Source organism: Chinchilla lanigera, unplaced genomic scaffold, assembly GCF_000276665.1.
Source record: "Chinchilla lanigera isolate Chin_1 unplaced genomic scaffold, ChiLan1.0 scaffold00027, whole genome shotgun sequence".
NCBI lineage: Eukaryota > Metazoa > Chordata > Mammalia > Rodentia > Chinchillidae > Chinchilla > Chinchilla lanigera.
Genome location: NW_004955428.1, coordinates 3,432,413 through 3,457,168, shown reverse-complemented (window position 1 = coordinate 3,457,168; position 24,756 = coordinate 3,432,413). Strand labels below are relative to the sequence as shown.

Here is a 24,756-nt window from a genome sequence, read left to right as displayed (position 1 = left end):
CCAAGAGAAAGGTGAAGGGCTGCAGGGAGAAAGGAGATTCAAGCATTTGCTTACCTAGGACAGATGCAGCCAAATGCCATAAAAGCTCTTTTTGGTAAGAAGATTAAGCTAGAAGTGTTTAAAGCATTGCTAAAGGCCAAGTGTGGGCTAGTATGGGAGTGTGAAATCCCAGAGGCCAGACATAGGAGGGTGCATACACATTTGCAGATTTTCCCTATGAGAACATCTAGTATTTACAGGGAGGATAGGGGCAGGGGAGAAACCAAATATTCTACACAGTGCTGGTGTGATAATAGGAACAGTGGCCATTGCCCAAACACCACGTTGTTGGATCTCCTTTGTCTCTGCTACCCAACAAAGCCTCAGTGCTCAGGGTGAGGGGAGATCAGAATGGGTTGTGAAGCGCAGGTGAACTGGCTGCTGCTAGGAGAGGGAAACGGAGGGGAAAGCAAAGCTCCACCTCTGGGGAGGAGCAGAAATAGTCCTAAGTCCCAATACTACTGCTGGAGAAAGAACAAGGACACTTGAGAGTCAGGTCCCCAGTGTCTGCCCAAAACTAAGGCTTTAGGAGGACATACATGGTCATTCCTCGTCTCTACCCTGCCACCATGCTAACAAGAGTGCGGTAGAATACAGTGTGGGGAGCTCCAAAATCTAGACCAGTGGTGGAGAACCTATGGCATGCTCTCTGCAGCTGGCTCTTTGTTATCACTGAAAGCCCTAAAAGGTTTATTATCTACTGAGGGTAGAGGGAGGTAGCCCAAAGGGAAGACCCCAAACCAAAACAAAATGAATAGTAGTCATTATAAGAATTTGAAGCTTCTGGAGAGCTGAGGGTCACCATAGCAGCAACAAACACCCAGTCCAACTCTGAATAGATTTGAACAAACTCTCACTTAAAAGATCTCACAGAGGAAAGGCATGCTCATCTCTAAGCACAAAAAAAGTGTGTAGGACCTACTGCCCTATTTAACATATTCACCTTTCAACAAAGAATCACAGATATTCCTCACTAAATGACCCACCTGTTTAACTCCTGTTCAGACTTGCATCTGAGAAGCGTGCTGTTTGGATTTACCATCCACCAATCACTTATAAACCACATCAGAATATACGACATAGGAACATGAGTGGCAGGGCGGCCTTATGGTGGCTTCTTCTACATACAGTACTGTCATTTTCCCTGATTGCACTGTGTTGTTCTATTATGCATTACAGTACTGCATGTAAGAGTTAGGCAAATAAGAGCAAAGTGATCAAGTTGGACTTTGACTATTTCTTTGTTCTAAACATTGTAATGTTAACTACTAAATACCTAAAGTAATTCCTCATTTAGTGACCAATTCATTTAACAACCTAGTTGCAGGAATTTAATTCGGCCTTTACATGAGGAATATTTGTACATGGTACTCAGAAAGGTAATATGAGACACAATGTAGAAAAAACAAAGCAGTCATTAGAGCTATGCTCACACTAGTTGGATTTACCAAACAGGGAAATAAAAATATCTACGACTACTATGCTAAAAACTAATGGAAAAGGTAGAAAACATGCAAGAGGAGATAGATAATTTCAGAAAACAGGAGTAGTAAACAATGGAATGAAAATGCTAGATATAATAAACACAATAATAGACATAAAAAGTATCTTTGCTAAGCTCATCAGTAGATGTGACACAGTCAAGTTAAGAATGAATGAAATTTAATATAGGTCAATAAAACTCAAACACAAGAAGAAGAGAGTGAAAAAATAAGAAGTATGAAAAAACTCACATGTGCATAATTTAAAATCCCAATAGACGAAGAAAGGACAGAAGAAATATTTTAAAAATAATTTTAGGAGTCTTCTAAATTATTGACTGTGTCAGTCATCTTTTCAGTGGTGGGGCTAAATATCTAATGTACAGAATTTAAATAAGGACAGGTTTATTTTTGTTCATGATTTCAGTGGTTTCAGTCCATGGTTGGCTGGTTCCAAGGCAGAAGCATCACAGTGGAAGGTGGTACAGGGAGGCTGCTTATTTCACAGCAGTTAGGAAGAAGAGAGGGAAAGCCAGAGAAAAAGGGGCCAGGGACCAGACGTACCCTTCAAAAATATACCCCCAGTCACCTAGTTCCTCCACTAGGTCCCACCTCCTAGTAGCCCATTTGACTATGAACTCATTAGTGGATTGATATATCGATGAGGTTAGTGCCCCCACGACCCAACTGCTGGTTTAGGTCTTGCCTCTCAACATTGCTGCACTGGGGATCAAGCACTCAGTGCATTTCATATTTAAACCATAGCAGTGACAGGCACTGCTATGGTTTGGATGTGTCCACCAAAATTCATGTGTTGGAAATTTAATTCCCAAGTGTTGAAAGGTGGGGCCTAAGGGGGTTGTTTAGATTGATGCAGCTGTAGAAAGGACTTATACAATGAGTTTGGCCCCTTCTGCATTCTGTCATGTGAGGAGGCAGTATGATGACACTCCATACCCTAGCATCTTGACCTTGAGCTTGCTTGCCAGCCTCCAGAACTGAGCGAAAAAAATTTCTGTTCTTTATGCAGCACCCAGTACATGGTAGTTTGTTATAGCTGTACTCATGTGTGTTAGTAATAAAGAATGGCTAGAATAAGAACTTAAAAGTATTGGAGCAGCTTTGGAATGATAATGGATGCTGGCTAGAAGTGAATGCTGGCACAAGTAGTTATTATTGTAAACAGAGCATTAAGGACAATGTTCTGAGCTTTCTGGGCTCAGAAAAAAATAATGGTAGGGAAGCTTCAATCTTCTTAGAGATTACTTAAATGAGAATGAACAGAATGTAGATAGAAATATGGATGGAAAAAGCCATTCTGATGAGCTCTCAGAGACTGAAATGAAGAACCAGCATATTCAAACTGGAGGGAAGGCTATGCGTGTCACAAAATGACAAAGCACTTTGAATTATGAATTAGGTCCATGTCCTAAGACTTTATGTAGGGCAGAATTTAAGAGGAATGGATGAGGATATTTTAGCAAAAGAAATCTGTCAGCAGCTAAGTGTTAAGGTTGTGTAGCTTCTTTTACTTGCTTATAGTATAATGTGAGAAAGGAGAAATGACTTAAAGACAGAGTTTATTACTAAATGAAAAGCAGAATGTAAAGATTTGGAAAATTCACTGCCTATCCATATAAGAAATTTTAAAAAAATAGCTGCTCAGGAGAAAAAACCAAGAATGTGGTCAAGTGATCATTTGATAAAGAGGTGAGTGTGGCTAGGAGGGACTACGATGTTATTCGTCAAGACCACTGGGAGAACAACCCTGAAGATATATTGACCTCTTGGAGGCTGCTGTGGCCATCACAGGCCCAGATTGGCAGACCTGGAACTATCATTGGAGCAAGCAAATGAAAGGAAATAATATAGAACAGAGATTGAAGAAATTTAAAAGAGAAAAAAAACATAAAATCAATAAAAGCAGAAGCTGATTCTATGAAAAAAAAGTCATAAAATTGTTAATTCCTTGTTTAGGTTGATGAAGAAAAAAAGAATGAAGATTCATTTGCCAATATCATGAATGAAAGAAAGGACATCACTACTGATCTTACAGACATTAAAACAATAATATGAGAAAGCTACAGGCAATACTATGTTTATAAATTCAACAATTCAGATAAAATGGGCCATTTCTTTGAAAGGCCAAAACCAGCACAAGTCACTCAAAAAGAATTATCTATCCCAAATATTGTATTACATATTGGAAAAAATGAAATCTGTAATTTTAAAATTTTAAAACTCCTTGCCCAGATGGTTCCACTGATGAATTCTACAAAATACTCAAAAAAGTAATTCCAATTCTGTACAATAGCTTCCAGACTAGTGAAGAGGAGAAAAAATTTCCCAAATCATTTTGTGAGGTCAACGCTATCTTAAATCTTACACTGGAAAAAAAAGTCTAAATACGTTGAGAGACATCCCATATTCATGGTTTGGAAGCACGTACATTATTAAGATGTCAGTTTTCCCCATTTCAACCTATGGATTCAATGCAATACCAATAAAAATCCTTGTGAGCTTGTTATAGATGACAAACTAACTTTAAAATGTACTTGATATCTTGGTTACTTTTCTCATTGCTAAGACAAAATACTTAACATCGAAAGCTAAAAGAGGAAGGTGTTTTTGGGCTCACAGTTTGTAGAGCTTTCAGTCCTTAGTCTGCCGGTTCCATGGCAAGGCAGCATAGCAGAGGGGCATCACAGAGGAGAAGGAGTCCATAGCATGGCAAGCAGAAAAGAGTGAGCAGCAGCAGCAGCAGCAGCATACCTACTTTTCTCTTCTACCCCAAACAGGCTACAAACATTTTGGGTGGTGTCAACCACACCCACACTTCTGTTTTAAGTAAATCCATTCAGCCATACCCAGAGTTGTGCTAATTACAGTCAGTAGACTAATTTAGTAACTACACACCTTTAATTCCCGTATCACACATCCTAAATCCAGCCAGCTCCGAAGCCAGCCATGAGCACATGAGGCTTTGGGGGTACATTGAGACATAAGCCATAGTACCTGGAAAAAGAAAGGACCTAGCACAGTCAGGATAATTTGGATAGAGGGAGGTGAAGGATACACAGTACAAAATTTCAAGACTTAACTAAAAAACTACAGTGATCAAGTGTTTTTGACTAAAGGATAGCTACATAAGAATGCAATGGCCATAGAACAGTCTTTTTGAAAATGCTGAAACATGCATGTGCAAAAAAGTTAACCCCTTCACGTCCTGAAGAAAAAATTAACTCAGAGTAGATCATAGATGTACATGATAAAAACTATAACAAGACTAGAATACAGCAAAGCAAAGAATTTATGTGAACTTCCATTTGTCATTGAGTTTTTAAGTACAATAACAAAAGCACAATTCATAAGAGAACAAATGATAAATTCAAGTTTATCAAAACTTAAATCTTTGCCTTGGCAAACACTCAGTTAAGAAAATGTGGAGAAAAAGGATACAGATTGGAGAAAATAGTAAATCACATATTTCATAAAAATATACATCAAGGATATAAAATATCTTAAAATTCAACAATTAAGAAAAGAAACTGGGGCTGGGGATTCAGCTCAGCAGCACAGTGCCTGCCTGGCAAGCGTGACATCGTGAGTTCGATTCCTGGTACTGGAAAAAAAAAAAAAGAAAAGAAACAACCTATTCTAAAAAGAGACCAAAAGATTTGGACAGATCTGTCACCAAAGAAGATACCAATGGAAAAAATGTTTTTTTAAAAATGCTCTGAGCTGGGAGTGGTGGTGCCTGCCTGTGATGTCAGCTACTCAGGAGTCTGACACAGAAGGAACGTAAGTTGGAGTGCAGCCTGGACAACTTAGTCAGACCCTGACTCAAAGTGAAAAGATGGTAGGATACAATTCAGTTGAAGAGCATTTGACTAATGTGTTCAAGGCCCTGGGTTCAAACCTCCAAGCACCATGAAAGTAAATTATAATAAGAATAAAATAAAAACACGCTCAGTATCATTGTCACTAGGAAAACGCAAATAAAAACCAAAATGTGATAGCACTACATACTTATGAGAATTGCTAAATAAAAAATCCTGATGGTATGAAATTCTGGTGAGGATACAAAGTAACAGGCTCTCCTTCTTTGCTACTAAGCATGCAAAATACAATGCTGGAAGACAGTCTGGTAATTTCTTAAGAAGTTAAACATATACTGTACTCATCACTTAACCCAAGAAATCCCACCTCAGGGTGTTTGTCCAAATAAGTTGAAAAGTTAGATTCATACAAAAACCCATATCAGAATGTCTATAATAACTTTATTAATATTCATCCCAACTGAATCAACCGAGATATCCTTGAGTACGGTAATGAAAGTGAATTGTGACTCATTCACAAAATGAGCTATTGCTCAGTGATAGAGGAATGTGCTATTGGTTCTATCTTAGTCACTTTCCTCACCATGGTGACTGGATAAAATACCCGACACCTGCAGTTTAAAGAAGTTTATTAGGACTCACAGTTTCAGAAGTTTCAGTTCATGTTTGGCAGGCTTAAACACAGAACCAGTACGTAGAAAAGGCTTGGTCAGAGGAAAGCAGCTCATGTAATGGTGGCCAGGAAGCAGAGAGAGAAGGAAGGATCTGGGGAGGAAGTTATACCTTTCTAAGTAATACCCCCGGTGACCTACCTCTTCAGCCAGACCCAGCCTCCCAACAGCAAGTCAGTTACATTGCTGTCATGCTTCAATCACCTTTCAAAAGCCCCACTGATGATTACATGAGGCCTTTGGGGAATGAGATAGATGGATCGTGTCTTGGTCTTTCTTATCACTGGAACACAATGTCTAATAACCACAATTTAAAGGAGGAGAGGGAGGAGGGGTTTCATTTTGCTCAGGGCTTCAGGGGATTCAGTCCATGGTTGGCTGGTTCCAAGGTTGGCAGCAGCTGAGCAAAGCAGCCTAGATCATGGGGCCTGGGAAATACAGTAGGAAAATAGCATCAGAGAGAAAGGGATAAAGAAAGGACCAAAACAAGTCCCCAAGACCACCCTTCATGACCCACCCAGACACACCTAGAAATGTGCTTTAACAATCACCACTTTGACTCCCAAGGCAATCAATTTGACAATCCAGCTTCACTGTCACAGATCTTAAACACATTCTCTCAATGAAAGAAGCCAGACTCCAAAAGACGATATACTAAATGTTTATATCTTCATGATATTCTTTAGCAGGCACATCTATCAGAATAGAAAACAGGCCATTGGTTTCCAGGGCTTAAAGGAAAGAAGAGGTTTTCTAAAAACAGACTATATAGGGCAATAATTCTTAGGACGATGAAGTGGTTTGTGTGGTACCTGGATGGCAGGTATATGGCTTTATGCGTTTGTCAAACCACATAGAACTGTGAACCACAAAGATCAAATTTTATTATATGCTCACTGAGAAAAAATTAACTAGATGTTAATTTTTCCTGCACTTCAGCAGGGAACACAGAACATTTTTTTTGTTGAACAGCAACTTTTAAGGAATATCCATGAATAGAAAAAAACAACAGTACTAGATGTAGTGTTGTGACTTCAATAAAGTTCTTGTGCAATTTCTTTGCTTTTGTCCACAGCAGTGAATTCTGTGTTAATGTCAGTTCCTAGAAAGGAAGGCCTGTGTTTGTCTCCCTCTGTAGGCCTATGGGCTGCAGTACAGAGCTTCTCAAATAGTCATGCGCAGAATCTCAATTCTAAGCAGAAAAACTCATGGATTTCCAAAGCTTAATGTCTTGTTTTAAAAATGTGCTTGAACATGAAAATATATGCATTTTAATGCTTACCATTCATATATGGTTATGAAGCCATACAAAAGTATAAGTCCATAAAGCTCAATGTAATGATATTGAATTAGTGGAACCCAATCACTGCTCATGTGACTGCTCCTCGTCTCTTGGGATGGGCAGATGTGATTACCATCACACTCAATGATCCTGACATCATTCTCTCCCCTATCAACTACCCAGAAGTCCTTTTCACAGCATACCCTGATGTCATAGAGAATAGCATGAAGAAATAGGGCTCACTTCCCACATTAGCACCATCATAAGTACTACAAAACTCAGCTATACTTTTTCTATTTGATCTGCACCTAACCTGTAGTAAGCAAAATGCAACTTAAGTGAAACCTGGTCCTTGTCCTCCGAGGTGCTGGAGCATGAAGACAACACAGTATCACAGATGAAGATAATCTGTCTCTGTTGGAAGAGAGAAGGCCCTGTGTGTGACCATGAGGGAAGGCTCTGCTATCTTTATCCTGAATCTTTGACTGCTTTAGAGAATTCTGAAGAGAGGAAGCTACAAATACCACCATCAGGTGGAATTTCAAAATTTTGCAGCACTACACTGATTTGTTTTAAACTGTTTGGATTTCACTAAGGTTGTGGCAATGTTCTTGACTAAGCTTTCAAAACTTGAAAGAAAAACAAAAGAACTTATTAGTGGGCAGTACTGTGAGTCACTTAAATAGAGCTTTAAAAAAAGCTTGACACCTGATTTTGCGATTTGGAGAAATTCGAGCCACAAAAATGGATACTCAGGTGTCAATGCCGAACTCATCTAACCCTTTGCACGACTGCATATGAAAATGGAAAATGGGGGCTCGGGATTTAGCTCAGCGGCAAAGCACCTGCCTGGCAAGTGCAAGGTCGTGAGTTCGGTTCCCGGTACCGGGGAAAAAAAAAAAAAAAAAAAAAAAGAAAATGGAAAATGCCTCATTAAAACAGAGCGGCCATGCTTTGCTTGCATCTATGAGATTACAAGACGAGGCCCGGAAGAAGGCTGTGAGGAGTGAGGTAAGCTACAAAAATTAAAAGATAAGTAGAAAGGAGACAAGGAAATCATAACTAAAATGTTTTCTTTTAAGAAGACTGCAACTTCCAGGACCCAGCCAAAATTCCCCAAGGTGATCCATGTCTGCATTACCTTGGTTAAATTTAGTCTCCCTCTCTATCAGACCCCAAATTATTCAGGGACACTAAAAGTACGTAAGTTGGCTTAGCTGAAAAAGTAAAGGGCAGGAGCCTGATCCTAAGATAAAAAAGCAGGCTGAGAATCAAAAAAATGCTCAAGTTATCTATTTGAAAAAAAAGAAGAAAACAAAACTGTGTCCATACCTATAATATGGGCTGGTAGCCTTCTGGGGAGTGGGCTGCCTTTCCCGAGGTTTCTACCCACTTCAGAGAAAAGCATAGGTGTTCCCTTCCTCTACACTCCTGCACTCCACTCTTGAGTGCTTCCTAAAAGCTCTGCCTAAAAAACCCTTCCCCTACCTCTTACTGACGGTTCTGGAAGTTCTTTTTCCACTATGGGAGTCAGCAAATCTGCAAATTTACTCTACATGGGGGTGGGTTAGGTTCCTCATCTCAGCCTTGGGACCTCCTCAGACCCAGCCCAGTGACAGGAGGAAGACGCTGACAGGTGTATTTTTCTCCTACTGCTGAGTGTTGCTGCCACCCGGACCACTGCACAGACAAGATGCTCAAAGATACTCCAGGGCCTTTGGTGCCCACAGGGCCTCTAGCCCTACCCCTGAGATGTGGACACCAGCGAGCCAAAGCCTGGCAGCCACACTCACCAGCTCTGTAACCCTCAGCCCATCCCCAGCCTCTCCTCTGCTGCCTCATTATCAGTAATGTAAGGATGGTGGTGATGAGTTTCAAATGAAGAGAAGCAGATGAAGGAATCAGAAAATATTTCCCCCCAAAATGATGATTCTGTCGAACTGAGGATGCTTGGGGAAGGAGGATATAGGCAGAAGCTGTCTCTGACCTCCCCCGTCTTCCTAAAATACCCTCCAAAGGGAACTCAGTCACAATGAATCCCCTCCCAGTAGTCTTATCAACCAGAAAAGATCAGCAGGGAAAACCAGAGAACAGAATGGAGGCTGGCGACATACCCAGACAGACGCCCAGACAGACTGTCACCGACTCTTGTAGGAAGAGTCCAGACGATTTTTATTACCTCAGAGACTTCATCTGCTGGACAAGCAGCCTTGTGTCACCACCACTTCCTCCAAAACTTCCCATCTGTCCTATTGTATGATCCTCCACCAGCTCCAGTCCCCACTCCTTTCTGTAGCTCAGGATACAAACTTCAACCACCTGACACGTCTTGGGTTTAGAGTTTTGTGCGACTTTATAGCCGAGCCTGAGAAGCTGGAAGGATGGGAGATTATTTTTGCTCCCCTACACAGGTAACAGGAGGAGAGAGATGATTAGCATGTAGGACATGATCTGTGAGCTATTTATTGTCATGTTTAACCCAGTAGGTTATAGTCACCTATTTCCTATTTTTGTTTTAAATGCAACTGATCTATGAGTTCTTGGAAGGCAGGAGCCATAACTTCTTCTCTGCAGCCACAGTCCCAAGCACCTCATATTCAATCGATGTATGCTGAACTAAGAGAGGGAATAGAATTGGGAAATCGTTCAGTAGAGACCAAAGTGATGAAGACACCCAAGCACAGGTACAAAAAAGAGTAATTTTCTCTTTGGAGTAGAGGATAGTAATATCTGTATGCCAGCTTAGAGTCAACCTCTGTACCCAACACTTTTTCATCTCAATCCATTTAACAAATTATTTCCCCAAGTTCCTTTGGGTGGACTACTGGAAGCAGTTTGTAACTACAGGTTATTTTCTTTGCTACAAAATAGACATAAGTGCTAAAAAGCAAACTAATTTTTAAAATATCTGATCTGGAGGTGCTGGAAATGCTTTGGACCTGGGTGTTGGATGTATGCTATGTAACTGTAATCTTACCATGTGCACTTTATATACCTTGATATAACTTTTAAAAGAATCCTTCCCTCATCAGTAGGGATTCCATTGGCCACATGTTCACAGTTTCACCACTGCTACCCTGACAGTCCCTTCCCCAGTACCTCCAGCCCTACTGTTGCAAAGGCCTCCCGTGTCTGCTTAGCATATAATCACATGAATCTCCTGTTAACTCACTTTGAAAAGGCAAAGCCCTCCAGGCTTCAAAATGCTGAAGCTTTTTGTCAGAGTCCCCAAAATTAATATTCTCATAATCTATCCACCAGAGGGAGCCAACAAAGCAAGAATAATAGGAACATGCTGACCTTAGACAGCCTCAAATCAAGATTTCCAGACAGGGACTGCAGAGTTTAGACATAAACAAGAATCAATTTCTCACTTCTAAGGAAGCCATGTGAAATTTTATTAAAGTCAGGTTTAATTCATGGCTTTATTTTTCTCAGCAATAGACACATTTCAATAACAAGAAGCAAGTGACATTGGAGGTTTCCACACTGATAAACGACTGGTGAGGAAATGGACACTGAAATAAGGATCATTCACCTTTCAAAAACATTTTTATAGATTACATAGAATGTTCAGTTGGGGAGGTTAGCACTGACAATTCTTCTCCTTAATACAAGGATTTATTTATAAGTACAGTGACTGTTGGACATGAAAAATAGTTTTCATCGCATTCATGCAGGGCACCGCTGAGGTGGGATATAGAAAGTAAAGATAAGTAGAAAGAGGACAAAGAAAATCATAATTTTAACATTGTACTTTTAATAAGACTACAGTTCTTAGGACACAATTGAAGATACCCAAGGTTATTATACCTTCATTTTTCTCCAGTAGGCAACTCACTCCAAAATGCCTGTCTTAAAAAATATATATATATGTATATATAATAAGCCTGTAAAATGGGCCTGTGTAAGCTGGGCCAATAAACTGGGACCATGATTTCTGCTTTTCAGCCACTACCATAGATTCACAAGTTCCACAGATTTCTACACACCCAAAACACGTGAATATCCTCAGTCCCAGATCATAAAGCGCTTCAGCGTAAAGCGCCAGTGTTTCTTTCTGAGTGTGTATTTCTTTCACTCTTTTGGATTAATCCAGCCATGCTTCTCACTGATATATCCCAAAATGCTTTTCTGTGGTCAAAGTTGGACAGAAGGTCCCACTGGGGTCCCATCTCCTGTTTGGCAGATCTGCGTGGACCCTGTCCACTAACACCACTATCATATTTGCGCATTAGACAAAGGCGCACCTGTGAGGTCTGGGGCGTGGCTCGGTGAGGACAGCCCGCTTTCCCAGCTGGCAGCTCTGTGCAAACACAGCATCTGTAGCCCTGGAGTTTGTATAGTGGAGGCTCCAAGGTCATGCGGGGAGAGCTTAAATCCTCCCTCTCCCTGTGCTCTGATAAGGACGGGGCATTTCTTAATCTCATGTGAAATGTAGCTTCAAGACTAGTTTGCCCACCTGCTGCCTTCCAGTCAGAATGCAGACCTTCACTTCTTCCTACAGAAGACTCCTTCTTCTCCCCCTGAGCTGTGGAAGTGGACATTTTCCATCCTGTTCTCTAACTCCATTCCACCCTGCTGGAAAGCTGTTGCTCGTCATTCTCTAGTGACCTTTTCCAATATAATTTCCATTTTCTGAGAACTCCTCCATTCTTACTTTTGCAATCACTATCTCTGTCAACTTTTTTTTACTGGTTCAAAATTTTGTACAAGAAGAACCTGGAACAAGGCACTCATTTAAGCATCTTATATCGATCATTTCTCAGCCCTTACCTTATTTGATGCAACCACAGTACTTAATTAGATCACTGTGTTTATATTTGGCTTCCGGGATGCAGTTTTTTTGTTTTTCTTCTTTCTGCATTGGCTGCTCCTTCTCAGTCTCCTGCACTGATGCCTCTTCATCTTCCAGCTTTCGAAGTGTGGACAGCCATGAGTTGTCCTCTCTTCTGTACTGTCTACATCATTGCTCAGGCAACATCATCTGTCCATGGCCTTACACAAATCTATCACAAACAACTCCTCGCAGCCTCTGCCCTGAATGCCAGACTCATATGCAACTGCTTACTTAAAGTCTGCATGTGGATGTATACAGACACCTCAAACTGGATATATGCCTTAGTTACTTTTCTCTCTTGCTGAGACAAAATACCTGATTCCCAAAGTTAAAGGAGGAAAGGTTTACTCAGCTCACAGTTTGTGGAGGTTTCAGTCCATAACCAGCTGGCTCCAGGGCAGGGTGGTGTGGCAGAGAGGCAAGAATTCATGGCAGTTGAAGGCAGCAAAACCAACAAGAGCAAAAGGGGTTGGGGCAAGCCTCTTTTCCTCCCTTATATTGTCAGCAGGCTATCCCTACCCGCTAAGGTAGGTTTAACACTCACACCATCTCCCTGCCCTCCTCTTGCATAGGCTCAGGATGTTTAGAAAGTGAGGACCCCAGCCCCATGCTGAGTCACTTACTTAACTTCTAAACTTCTCAAATTGACACAATGAATCAACAATTACAACATCCTAGAGGGTAAACAGTCACCCTAGGGCATGTCTTCTACACCCTAGGATGTAGAACTGCTAAGTTACTTTGTTAAGCTTCTAGACTTCTCAAGTTGATACAGTATATCAACCACCACATGTGTAAAATCAAACTTTTCATTTTCTCCCCTATATGTTCTTCTTCTTATCACTTGCACCTGAACAATGATGCCTCCTTCTTCAGTTACTTATGCCAAACATGATGGGGTCATTGTTAGCTCCTCTCTTTCTCTCACTCTCCACAGCAGAAAGTGCTGTTGGTACCAGAATTGAAATATGTCCAGAATCTCAGTGCTTCATTCCACCTCCACAGCTATCTGTCAGGTCTCAAGCAGAGGCAACCCCATCTCTTGCTTAGATTTTTGCAATCATCTGCTAATTCACTTTTCTGATTCTGCACTCTCCACCTCTTACCACATCCACCAGAGTGTATCTTCTTCACTGCAGTCAGAGTAAATGTATTACACCCTACATCCAATGGTTCATCTCCTGTGTATAACACAGAATTAATTGAAGGAACTTTTAGGACTGGTGAGGCTCCCTGCCTCAGTCCACTACTGTATTTCCAGATGTTGCTCAAGCCTCCCTGTCCTTGCACCTTCTTCAGAAATGCCAAGCCTGCTCCCACCTCAGGGTCTTCGTTCCTGATGCTCTCTCCGCCAGAGTCCTTCATTAAGAGCTCTTGGGTTTCCTCCTTCAACTCCTTTGTCTCTCCAGTGTCACCCTATCAGCTAGGCCTTCACTGACACAGCATCTTGAATGTCCCTTTCTGCCTTACCCTGCATTAATTTTCTTTACAGCACTTCTCTCCCTTGTATGTGTGTTTAGATATATGTACATGAAATATATGTATGAGTATATGTATATATATGCATATTTGTTTGATCATTATCTATCTTCCCATCAAGAATGTAAACTCTGTGATAGAAAGTACTTTGTTTCATTCACATTATGTTCCCAGTGCCTACAACAATGCCTAGCACATAGAAGGTAGAAGGTGCTCAAAAAGTATTTGTTGAACAAATCTAGGCAACCTCTCTACTTACTGAAAGTTCACATCATAAGTAAAGTAGAATGTGTTAAACTTTGCCATAAAGTTTCCAGTGTTGTCCAAGCGGAAGTGGGCATCTTGGAAAGCATTTAAAGAAATAGTGTTTAGCTTGGAAGCACCGTGGATACTGCATGAATATTAGATGAACAGTGGAATGAAATCTGACGTGTTGTGCTTGAATAGATGGGACAAAAAAGGAAGCTGTGAATCAACATTATTTAACCTCTTCTTATTGTGTTGAATCACAGAACATTACATTTACTAATTTTGTTTGTACTGACTGCTATCAAATTCTATTATTAAACTGCATTTGCATGCATGTTCTGTGCCCATCTAAATGAGCATATCAAGAATATGGTATTTTTTGCTGCTGCTGCTGAAGAATCTAGCCTGACATCTTAAAAAGCTCTCAGTGAAGTCAGGAATTGTATGTCTACTTATTACCTTATTGCCTGAAGTATTTGTGGAAAGATTCCTGCACTGATGTGAGCTAGTAGCATATCAAAGTATATTTACTGAAGTTGAATCTGTGATTTGAATGATCTATGAGTTAAACACACTTGTGACAACCAAATCATACATTCATTTAAAATAGGGTATAAGTGAGAAAAAAAATGTTTACTTAAAGAAGTACAGTAGTATTTAAATTGGGTCTTCCTCCTAAATTTTATTTCATTGCATAAGAGCACTTAACATTATTATGTTAGCTAAGTTAGAAATTAAGGGGCAGGCAGATAGGGATGGGCCCTTGGGAGGGTCAGGGTCAAAGACAAGAACACACAAAAACTGTGGCTGGAGACACATTCATTGAAGCCCAGGCCTCCGGATAAAGATGCAATGACCAGGCTCACATGCCTCCCTGAGGGATAAGCAGTAACTTGATATTTGTACTGAGATTGGTATCACCTGGACTAGCATAAAACCCGGGTAGATATCAGTCACCCAAGTGGGTGATGAGAGCATCCGGACCCATCCCTTCCCCAAAATACCTTTACTTTTTCCATGCATCCCTGCTACATGACTTGCGTCCCTATTGGATCAATATTAGCTAAGCGACTATACTTGTAATCCTATAGGTTGATTGTAGTTTAACCTACATTGTACCCACACTGTGACTTTACAGTATAAATTACTCCTGAAGAAGGGCCTCAGTAAGAGGTCCCACTTTTAGGACCTCTCCTGCACCTCAGGAGCTGCGTCTCAATAACTCTTTTCTACTGTTAACCTCTGTTGTTCCTTGGAATCCATTCTTCAATTTCAGGGGAAACGACATCTAGCAGGTTGGGAGTTACATTTCTCCTGCATCAACACAAAATCTGCCAAACTAACAAATTTTAACTGTACAATGCAGTCTTGTCTTTACTTGTACCATATGCCAGACACCTTGTGGTCATCTCTAGATCTCTAGAATTTACTTATCTTGCAAAGTGGAAACTTTACACCCATTGTACAGCTGGTCTCCATTTTCTCCATGTCTTAGTTCCTTGTCACTGAGACACGATTCCTGACATGCACAGCTTAAAGCAGGAGTTTTATTTTGGCTCATGTTTCAGTCATAGCCAGCTGGATTCAAAGAAGAAGCCTCATGACAGTGGGGTATGAGGAAGAAACAGCTGCTGACCTCAAGGTGCCAAGGAAGCAGAGAGAGCAGGGAAGACTCAGGGAGGAAGATGCACCCTGCCAGGTTACGCACCCGGGGACCCAACTCTTACACCCAGGCCCCACCTACGCTCACAGCGAGCTATCACAACCCCATGATTCAGTCACATTCTAAAGAAATGCCACTTCCAGGGCCATTTTAGACCTAACACCCCACTCCTCTAGCCCTCTACCATTCTACACTTTGAGTCTACTTTAGACATAAAACAATAGAGCAAAAGAGTACTTGGTATATATAAACAATGAATATTATGCAATCTTTAAAAAGAAGAAAGTCTTGTACTATGTGACAACATGGATGGCCCTTGAGGACATCATACTAAAGTAAATAACCAGGTTTATAGTATCTGAATAAGAGCATGTATTTAAAATCTTTGAATATTTCCTTTCCTACATATTTTATGTTTGATCTTTATTTTTAAAATGAATATATAGTGGTAAAAATAATACAATGCATGTTTCTAATGCCTGTCTCTGATAGAAGCCATGCACTAGGGTGGGGCAGTGTGGGCTTTGGACCTGGTCCACCTTGGTGTGGATCCTAACTCTCCTATTTTCTGGGTGTGGGTTGTAAGCAAACCAGTTTGTCCTTGGTTTTTGTCTCTTTATGGATTGTTGTAGGGAATAATGAGATGATAGAGGATGTCTTGGTTAAATTTCTCTCATTGTTGAGACAAAATACCTGATACTCAAAATTAAAGAAGGAAAGGTTTATTTAGCTCACAGTTTTTGGAGGTTTCAGTCCATAATCAGCTGACTCCAAGGCAGGGTGGTGGGGTAGAGGAGCAACAATTTATGGCAGTGCAAGACAGTAAAAGTAACAACAGCAAAAAGGTAGGAGCAGGAGAGCAAGCATCTTTCCCTCCCTTATATTGTGTGCAGCATACCGACCCCAGGGCAGGTGCAGCAGTCACTGGACCGTGAATCAATCACAGACTCCAGAAGCCCATCCCAAGACTGCATGAGGCTTTAGGGGGACATCTAGACACAAATCATAGCAGAGCAAAAACACTGAAAATAGTGCTGAGCAAAGAATAATCACTCAATAAATACTAACTCTTGGTCTTAGCTACACATAATGAAAATAAAGTTTCACCATCACTTTCTCCCTTTGTAGCTAATGAGCTGAGTTAATCTAATTTGTACTAATTTGTCAAAAAATATCCAAATAGTTTCATGTGAAATTACTCCCAAAGAAAGAGAACTTTTTATACTAAAGAGGAGTGCTTAGCACCTTCTTTAGAGATGCCAGATTCTCTCCAGGAGTCTACTGATGACATACACTTCAGATGCCATAATTGGTACTCAGAGCGCTAGAGATATTCCCTAGGTTATTGCTCAGAAAAACTTCTGAGAAATCCCACAGCAAACACTGGAGTCCAATGTGCTTCATTATTGATACTAATACTTTCAGTCTGTGATGAAGACTGTGAGAAAATGGATTGATTTACTAACCTCATTTTACAGCCTCTTCAGTTCTGTTACCTCCAATCCCCATTAACACATGCACACATGCGGCACATACACGTGCTTACATCTCACACTTCCCACTTTAAAAGTGAGTGAAAGTGATTTATTATGTAACCACGTTGACCCTACTCTTCATGATTTCAGATCCTGTTTTACCAAAGACTACATTACAATAAAGATTTGTGGGTTTTGCCTTTATGTCTTTTGAGGCAGGTATACTCTAGCCCTATTAATTCTATGATATATGGTAGATGGTGAATTTGAAATTGTAAGTATATTATGATTTAAGACACTTAAGAACAATCCACTCATTCACACTATGGGGAGACAGGGCACATTATGGCTAGTTGTTTTACAGACTGAAAATTTTAAATCTTTTTCAAAAATTGATCTAACAAAATTATAATGTGTGCAATTCTTTGGCATGTAGTGTATTCCTAATATAGAGCAACAGCCACCTCTCTGTGGCTTCAAAACATTTTCATCAGCCTCCAAAACTACCTCGTGCCTGTTAAATAATCACTATTCTTTCCCCCTCTTCTATTCTTTGGCAACCATTAATTACTTTCTGTCTCTATGAATCCGCCTATTCTGGGTATATAATGTGTGACTTCTTGTGTCTGGCTTCTTTTATTCAGTAAGTTTTGCAAGTTCATCTAAGTTGTGGCATATGTCAGTATTTTGTCCCTGTTTATTGTTGCATACCAGTCCACCCAATTTATATATCCCAGTTTATCCATTCATCCACTGATGAATATTTAAGTTGTTTCTACCTTTTGGCTTCTATGAATAGTGCTGCTATAAGCATTCAGGGGTAAGTTTCTGTGTGGACATATGTTTTCATTTCTCTTGGTTATATACCTCAGAGTGGAATTTCTGGGTCATGGGGTAACTCTGTGTTTCACTTTTTCAGGGACACTCAAACTCTTACACAGTGGCTGACTCATTTTACATTGTCACCAGCAATGTACAAAGATTCCTACTTCACAGCCACACCAACACTTCTTTTGCCTTTCGTTTTGTTTGGCTTCATTTTAAATCAAAGACATCTGAGTAGGTGTGAAATGATATCTCATTATGGTTTTGATTTGCATTTTCTTCATGAACATTGATGTGAATCTCTTTTTATGTGCTTGTTAACTATTTGCATATCTGTCTGGGAGAAATGTCTATTTGAATTCCTTGCCCATTTAAAATATAGAATTGATATATATAATCAGATATTTACATATATAATAATCACAATTAAATATGTGATTTGCAAATATTTCCCATTCTAGAGGTTTCTGTTTTTTCCATTCCTATATTCCCATTCTGTAGATTTATATTATTGATCATGTACACAAAAGTTTTTAATTCTATGAAGGTCAATTTATATATATATATATATTCGCTTATGCTTTTGATGTCAATCTAAAAGTATTGTATACTCTTAGATATTGATATCTAAGATATTGGTACCTCCAAGTCAATTCTTAAATTCTTAAGGAACTGTAAGGGACTCCAAATATCAAAAAAACATAATGAAAAAGGCATGCCTATCCACACTCTACATATAAAAATTAACTCAGAATGGATTAATGACTTAAGTATAGGAGCCAAAATGATAAATGGTAAAACTAGTAGGAGAAAACAAAAGGGTATTCACTAGGAATACTTTAAATCCATAGATTATTTTCTGCCCAATTCAGAAGCAAGCCTCTTCTCTTTCATAATTTTGCCTAATGGATATGGGGCTAGTAGGAATGTTGACAGGCTTGACTTCTCTTTTTTTCTTCATGATAGTTCATTAGAAATCTCCTGAAAGAATAACAGAAGGCAAAGAATGATCTGCCTGAGCTAGTTTTAACAAAAAGTGCAATTGGCCATGCATTATAAAATAAGAGTCAAATACACAATTTAAACTAAATTCATTTTACAAATTCTCTTGCCAGATTGCTCAAATCTTCTCTTGCATCTTTAGTTTTCTTAGCAGTAGATAATATGATAGAACTCCAGACCCTGTAGCCAGGGAGGACAGAGTTCAGGCTCATCTTCACTACTTAATTGTACAACATTTTGTCATTTACATAAACTCTCTCCATGCTTCAGCTCCTTCATTTTTTAAAAATTTACTTCATAAGGTTCCTTCCTAGCACAGAGTAGGCATTTTTAAAAATGTGTTCTGTTTTTCTAGAACTGATAGAGAATGGATGAAATGAAAGAGCTATGTTTATGCTTTGTACAATCCTGGCCCATGGTTATACGGAGTTGCTGGGAAAAGTAGCTCCTATGGTGGCCATGAGCCAGTGCCTCACAACTCTCCAACTACAGTGAGTGCAACTGACTAAGGACCCCGGCTGCTGGGTTCTGAAATCCAAACCCCTTGCACAGGGGCCTCGCTTCCACTAGCTGCTCCCAACTATTGGCTCAATGCTGTTGGAAAGCTAAGGGAGGCTGTTACTGGGAGAAAGGGTGCCTCTGACTGTCAGCTTCAGCTCAAGAACTCTTTGGTAGCCTTGTCAAAATTCTTTATTCTGAACAAAGCCTTAGATCTTCTAGTCCACTGTGTTTTCCATTCCAGGTCAGACTTGCATCGTGGTTTTTGGTGGCTCTGCAACATTTCCCACCTCCCTCCTAATTTTCTCTCACCTGTCTGTTCCTCTTTTGGAGTCTGATTCTTATAAGATTTGAGCTAATACAGGGTAGTGCTCAAAGCTTCCCAGGATATGACCTGTATTATTTTCCTTCTTATCTCCCAGCTCTTACAGATATCATTCACTTCACTCTTCATTCCCAAATGTGCATAATACTTGCTTTTTCCCATCCCCTTCACTGAGAAAGTGCTCACTAGTTGGCCATTTTTGTCTATTTGACCCCATTTATTACTGAATTTGTCTCACATGTTACCATCTCTAAGCCTTTCAAAATCCTGCCAGTCTCTTTCCTTTCTCTAAACATCTAGGGCTTTTGATCTTGAATTATTTTATAGCCTTCTTAATAGCATGTTATGGCTTATAGCTAGACTCCCTCCCCCTAAGCCTCATGCACTCATAAAAGGGGATTTGGGGAGGTGATTAGATTATAGGAGCATGATACTTATCAGTGGATTAATCCACTAATGAGTTTACAGCTAAATGTGAAATTGGAAGGTGAAACCTGGTTGGAGGAGGTAGGTCACTGGGAGTGTGGCCTGATAGAATCTACCTCCCTCCTTCCTCCTTGATCTCTGGCTGCTTCCTGCTGCCATGCCATGTGCTGTTTCTTCTCTGCAATTCCCCTCTACCATGCTACCCTGCCTTGGAGCCAGCCAACCATGGACTGAAATCTTTACAAGCTGTGAGCCCAATAAATCTTTCCTCCTTGGAGTTGTGAGTGTTGGGTACTGTGTCTCAGCAATGGGAAAATAAGACATAGCAATAAATTACTCTCTTCTTTTTGAATCCTCCAAAATGACCAGCTTGTATAGAATAAGCACTCAATATTTATAGAATGTAATTGAAAAATTAGTGGGAATTTTATTCTAGTGACCTTAATTTTTAACATCAGAATTTCCAACAGCTCACATCCATTTTTCTTGATATAATAACAATGCACTTGGATGAATAAAAAAATTCCACAAATCAAAGCACTTAGTGCAAAATATAGGATATAGTAACACAATTTTAATATCTGCTTACAATACTTCATTACATTTGGCTGATATTTTCCCAAAGGAGTGATGATTTAGAATTCTAAAATAGTTTTGGGGTTGTTTCCACATATGAATGTAAACTATAAAAACAGGAAAAACAGTTGTAAAAGAATATTTCTTCCTCCAAAAAAGGGTCCCTGGCTTAAGGTCTGGTGAGGCCAACACCCCTCCCTTTGGGCTCCACTCCAGTAATAGAAAAAGGAAATTGTGTCATTTTAAAGAATGTTTATAGGGTGACTTATGTGTACAGTAATATGTATGGGTTCTGATGAGCTCAATGTGTAGAAAGTCTTATTTTTTCACATATGCCTGATATCTGTGGACATTATTATGGTTGACATTTATCAGTTTCACATTATGTGCCACATGCTTTAAATCCAACGCTCATAGGACACACAGGTTAGGGGACTTGTCCCAGGTCATGCTAGGTCCTTGATGAAATCCTTGAGAAGTTCAACATAGTTATCCAAGAGATGTAATCAAATAAAACCAATTTCTTTCCCCCAGACTCACCCTAGTGCTTTCTGGGTAATTGCCACAGGCAATCTAGCTCAAGGAAGCTGTCACAGTGCGGCTGAAGGCCAGGTTTGGCGTGCAGCCAAGGTCCTGCCACCGTGCCAGCTTGGCCTCTGGTTAACAAAAGGACTTGTAACTCTTTAACTTGGATCTCTGATCACTTCCGGTTAAGAATGCAATGCTCAGGTAAGACCTCCCCAGGTGAAAAACAGGAAGAGGCCTATCAGGGATCAGATAGCACCTCCTTGGCCACTGGCTTATTAATGATTTAACAGGAGTGATCACATGAGGCTGTCACTATTCTTCTCAGCTCCTGCTCTACTCACTAATCGGCTGAAAACTGATCAAGATGGATGAGGTCAGCAAAGAGGAAGAGGAAGAGGACAGCTCGTTCACCAACATTTCCCTAGCAGATGACCCAGGTAAGAAAGCAGCAGACGGCTTCATAAACATGCAAATTCAACTACTGCCAGGCAGTTTTTGAAAAATATAACCTTTATTATTTTTCTGATAATGGCAAAACATAGTCATTGTAGAAAACTTGTAAAAATACAGCTACAAAGACAGTTTTTAATTAAGAGCTGTTTTTCTTCTTTTAAATTAAGTGATAATTTTTAAAGGTTCCTGTGGTTATACTACATGGACTTTTAAAGATAAATCAACAAATAAAAGTACAAGATGTTCCATTCCTAAAAGTTCAGGAAACACGACCTCAAAATTTTTACTAAATAGCATATTTTTGTTCGGTTAGAGACAAATTCTTCTCTACTTTCTCAAGTAATTTGTTTCTGAAAAGTGATCAAGGATATGCTACAATGAGCCTTAAGAATTATGTCAGAAAATGTCTGGTTTTTCAGCAAGGACAAAGTTTGCTGAGTTTAACCACGGAGGGAGTGGGGCTAAAATGCTGACCGAAGGGATAACCGTGGCTCATTCAATGCCTCAGAGAAAATAGTGCTGAATTGCGCGATGTTAACTGGAAACACTTTAAGCTATAAGCACCCAAATCTTGGAGTGAGTGTGTGTGTGTGTGTGTGTGTGTGTGTGTGTGTGTTGGTTCTCTATCCAAATTCCTTAGGCACAACCATACTAAGAAGCCAGCAAGACGGCAGCTAAGCCATGGGGGTTACTGATCTTGATTAACAGAGAGCAGAACATGAATATTTAATACCAGTTGCTCTTTCTCACAGCCACACTCTTCCACTTTCTCCCTAAATGCTTGGATTCCAAAAGCATCTTTCTATAGTGCAGCCAGACAATTGACACAAGCCGCCCGCCCGCCGGAGCTGAGCTTCCCTCCTGGCACCATACAAACATGAGGGGGCCTTTGGGTATCAAAGAGGAGCTTTGTGAGGGGAGGAAAAGTACGAGGTTCTCCGCTGCTGAAAAAACAGGACACCGCTGTCCTTAACATACTCTCACCAGGAAGTTTTAGAAAATGACGGAACTGCAGAAGACGCGAAGGAAACAAAGGCAGAGGGAAGCCTAAGCTTTCGAGCTTGTAGAAGGCTCAATGAGCTCTGATCCTGCGCATGGCGGTCCCCAGGGCTGTGGGCTCACACAGAGGCTTGCTCCCTCGGAATGAATTCAGCCCAGGTTACTCCTGCACTGTCACGTGGGCTGAGCCTGCTGCAGAGACCTTTCTCGGGCTGGGGATTTAGCTCAGCGGCAAAAGCGCCTGCCTGGCAAGCGCAAGGTCGTGAGTTCGGTTCCTGGTACCGGAAAAACAAAACAAAACAAAACAAATCTGAGAAAGGGTAATCCCCCCTCCCTGGCCAGGAGTGAGCCCACGGCAGCCAGCTTAGAAGTCTTGAATCTCCTTGCTCCCAGTGAAAACGTTTTGCTTGTTAGACTGAGTCACGGAACCCTAAGGCACAGAAACCCCCAGACCCTGTCCAGCTTACAAGCTGGGTAGATGCAGGATCTAGTGCTAATTTGTGCTGTTTCACTATTTCTAAATGCCAAATGGGAATTGTTCATGTATCTGTGACAAAAACATGCCAGTTCACTAACATGTCACTTCTCTATTCTCTGGAGATTTTTTTTTAAAGAAAACGATGCAGTAGTACTGGATAGCTATTAGTAGTAAGAGGTTCTTGGGATTTGATAAATACAAATAGGAAAACAAATTATTATGAAATAAATGGAGCATGTCCAGTAGACATCATTCAAATTGTGAAGCCCAAGTAAGAGTAAAGCCTGAAAGAAGTATTGCTTATATTATTTTTTAAAAGTTTAGTACAATTTCTTACATTTCTTTGTGTAATAGGCAATATTCATATAGCAGAGAGGTGAAATGCCTTCCCCCAAATCACGAGGCTAATTAGACACAGAACCAGGAATGAAGGAAGGAATTAATGAATTCCTGGGTTTAATAAATTTATTGGAGCCTGATGCAGTGCTAGGTTCCATTACAGCTTATTTAATCTTCACAACATCACAGGGTTATTATTGTCCTATTTCACAAATATTATTGTCCTATTCTATACATGATAAAACTGTGGCTCTAGCTAGGAATGGTGGCTCCTACCTGTAAGTCCAGCTACTCTGAAGGTTGTGGCAGGAGGATTGCAAGTTCCAGACCAACCTGGACAATTTAGCAAGGCCATCTCTCAAAGTAAAATAGAAAGAACTGGGGATGTAGCTCTGTTCTTCCCGGCTTCAGTCCCTACTACTGGGTGGGGGTGACAGGGCACACAGGAGACCTGGGGATCACAAAACTGGAGTAACCTGGTCCAGTCTGTTAACTGGAATGGTAAAAACACACCTGAGTCTCACCCAGTTGCGGATACTTCAGCTGAGCATCTGCCTCGTTTTCTGTTTTCTCTGCGGATACTGAGCAGTAATAGCTGTGTTGGTTCATTCTTGGCTCTTCAGAAGTTTGTGGGAACAGGGTACCAGTTAAACCCTCGTCTCCTTTATTAAACACTAAAAATAGTGAGATTATAGGCCTAATGTGTCTACCTCAGTGATTACCCAGAGAGAACATTGTTCCTGGAAGCTAGCCGAGTGTGCTATTTGAAGCTGCTAAATGTGGAGGTTGGCATAGAGGGCAACTGCCTTTCCCTCCTGAATGGACAGCAATGCCCCAAGCACCCTGATGCTGACTCCACTGCCTCCTTTGACCTTTTGCTGGTTCCTTTACACCACTTCTTTTCTAACTGAGAAAACAGCAAACTAGAGAGGGGAGGGAGAATTTTGCTAACTCAGGGAAAAGGTTAGCAGTGGGGGTGAGGGAATCGCAGGCATGGTTAGGCTTTGGTTCATCTTTAGGTTCATTTATTTAAGCAATTGTCCTTCTAGTCTGTGTAGAGTCATGAAGACTGGCAGGGCCAGCAGTGATTCGAGTCACAAGTCAGTTCTGCTCCATACGCTCATTTGTAGGTGACTTGGATAGCCAGTACTCCCACAGAAGCAAGGTTATAAATGACAGGATTCCAGACCAGCTCATAATTTCTAACCTCACTTTCTAACCAATCTGTGTGCCAAGGTTCCCCGGGGCACTGTAGCAAATCCACACAGGGGATCGCAACCTCCATCAGG

The 24,756-nt window shown here is 40.5% G+C and overlaps 1 protein-coding gene across 1 annotated transcript in view; it reads left to right on the top strand.

Moving 5' to 3' along the window:
* Positions 1 to 21,515: 21,515 nt before the first annotated feature.
* Positions 21,516 to 24,756, top strand: part of Scoc (short coiled-coil protein) — a 31,282-nt gene continuing 28,041 nt past the window's right edge. Inside the window, exon 1 of the mRNA XM_005386676.2 lies at positions 21,516 to 21,635. Within this exon, the coding sequence (XP_005386733.1) occupies positions 21,563 to 21,635 (73 nt within the window). The 5' untranslated portion in view covers positions 21,516 to 21,562. The remainder of the gene's footprint in view (positions 21,636 to 24,756) is intronic.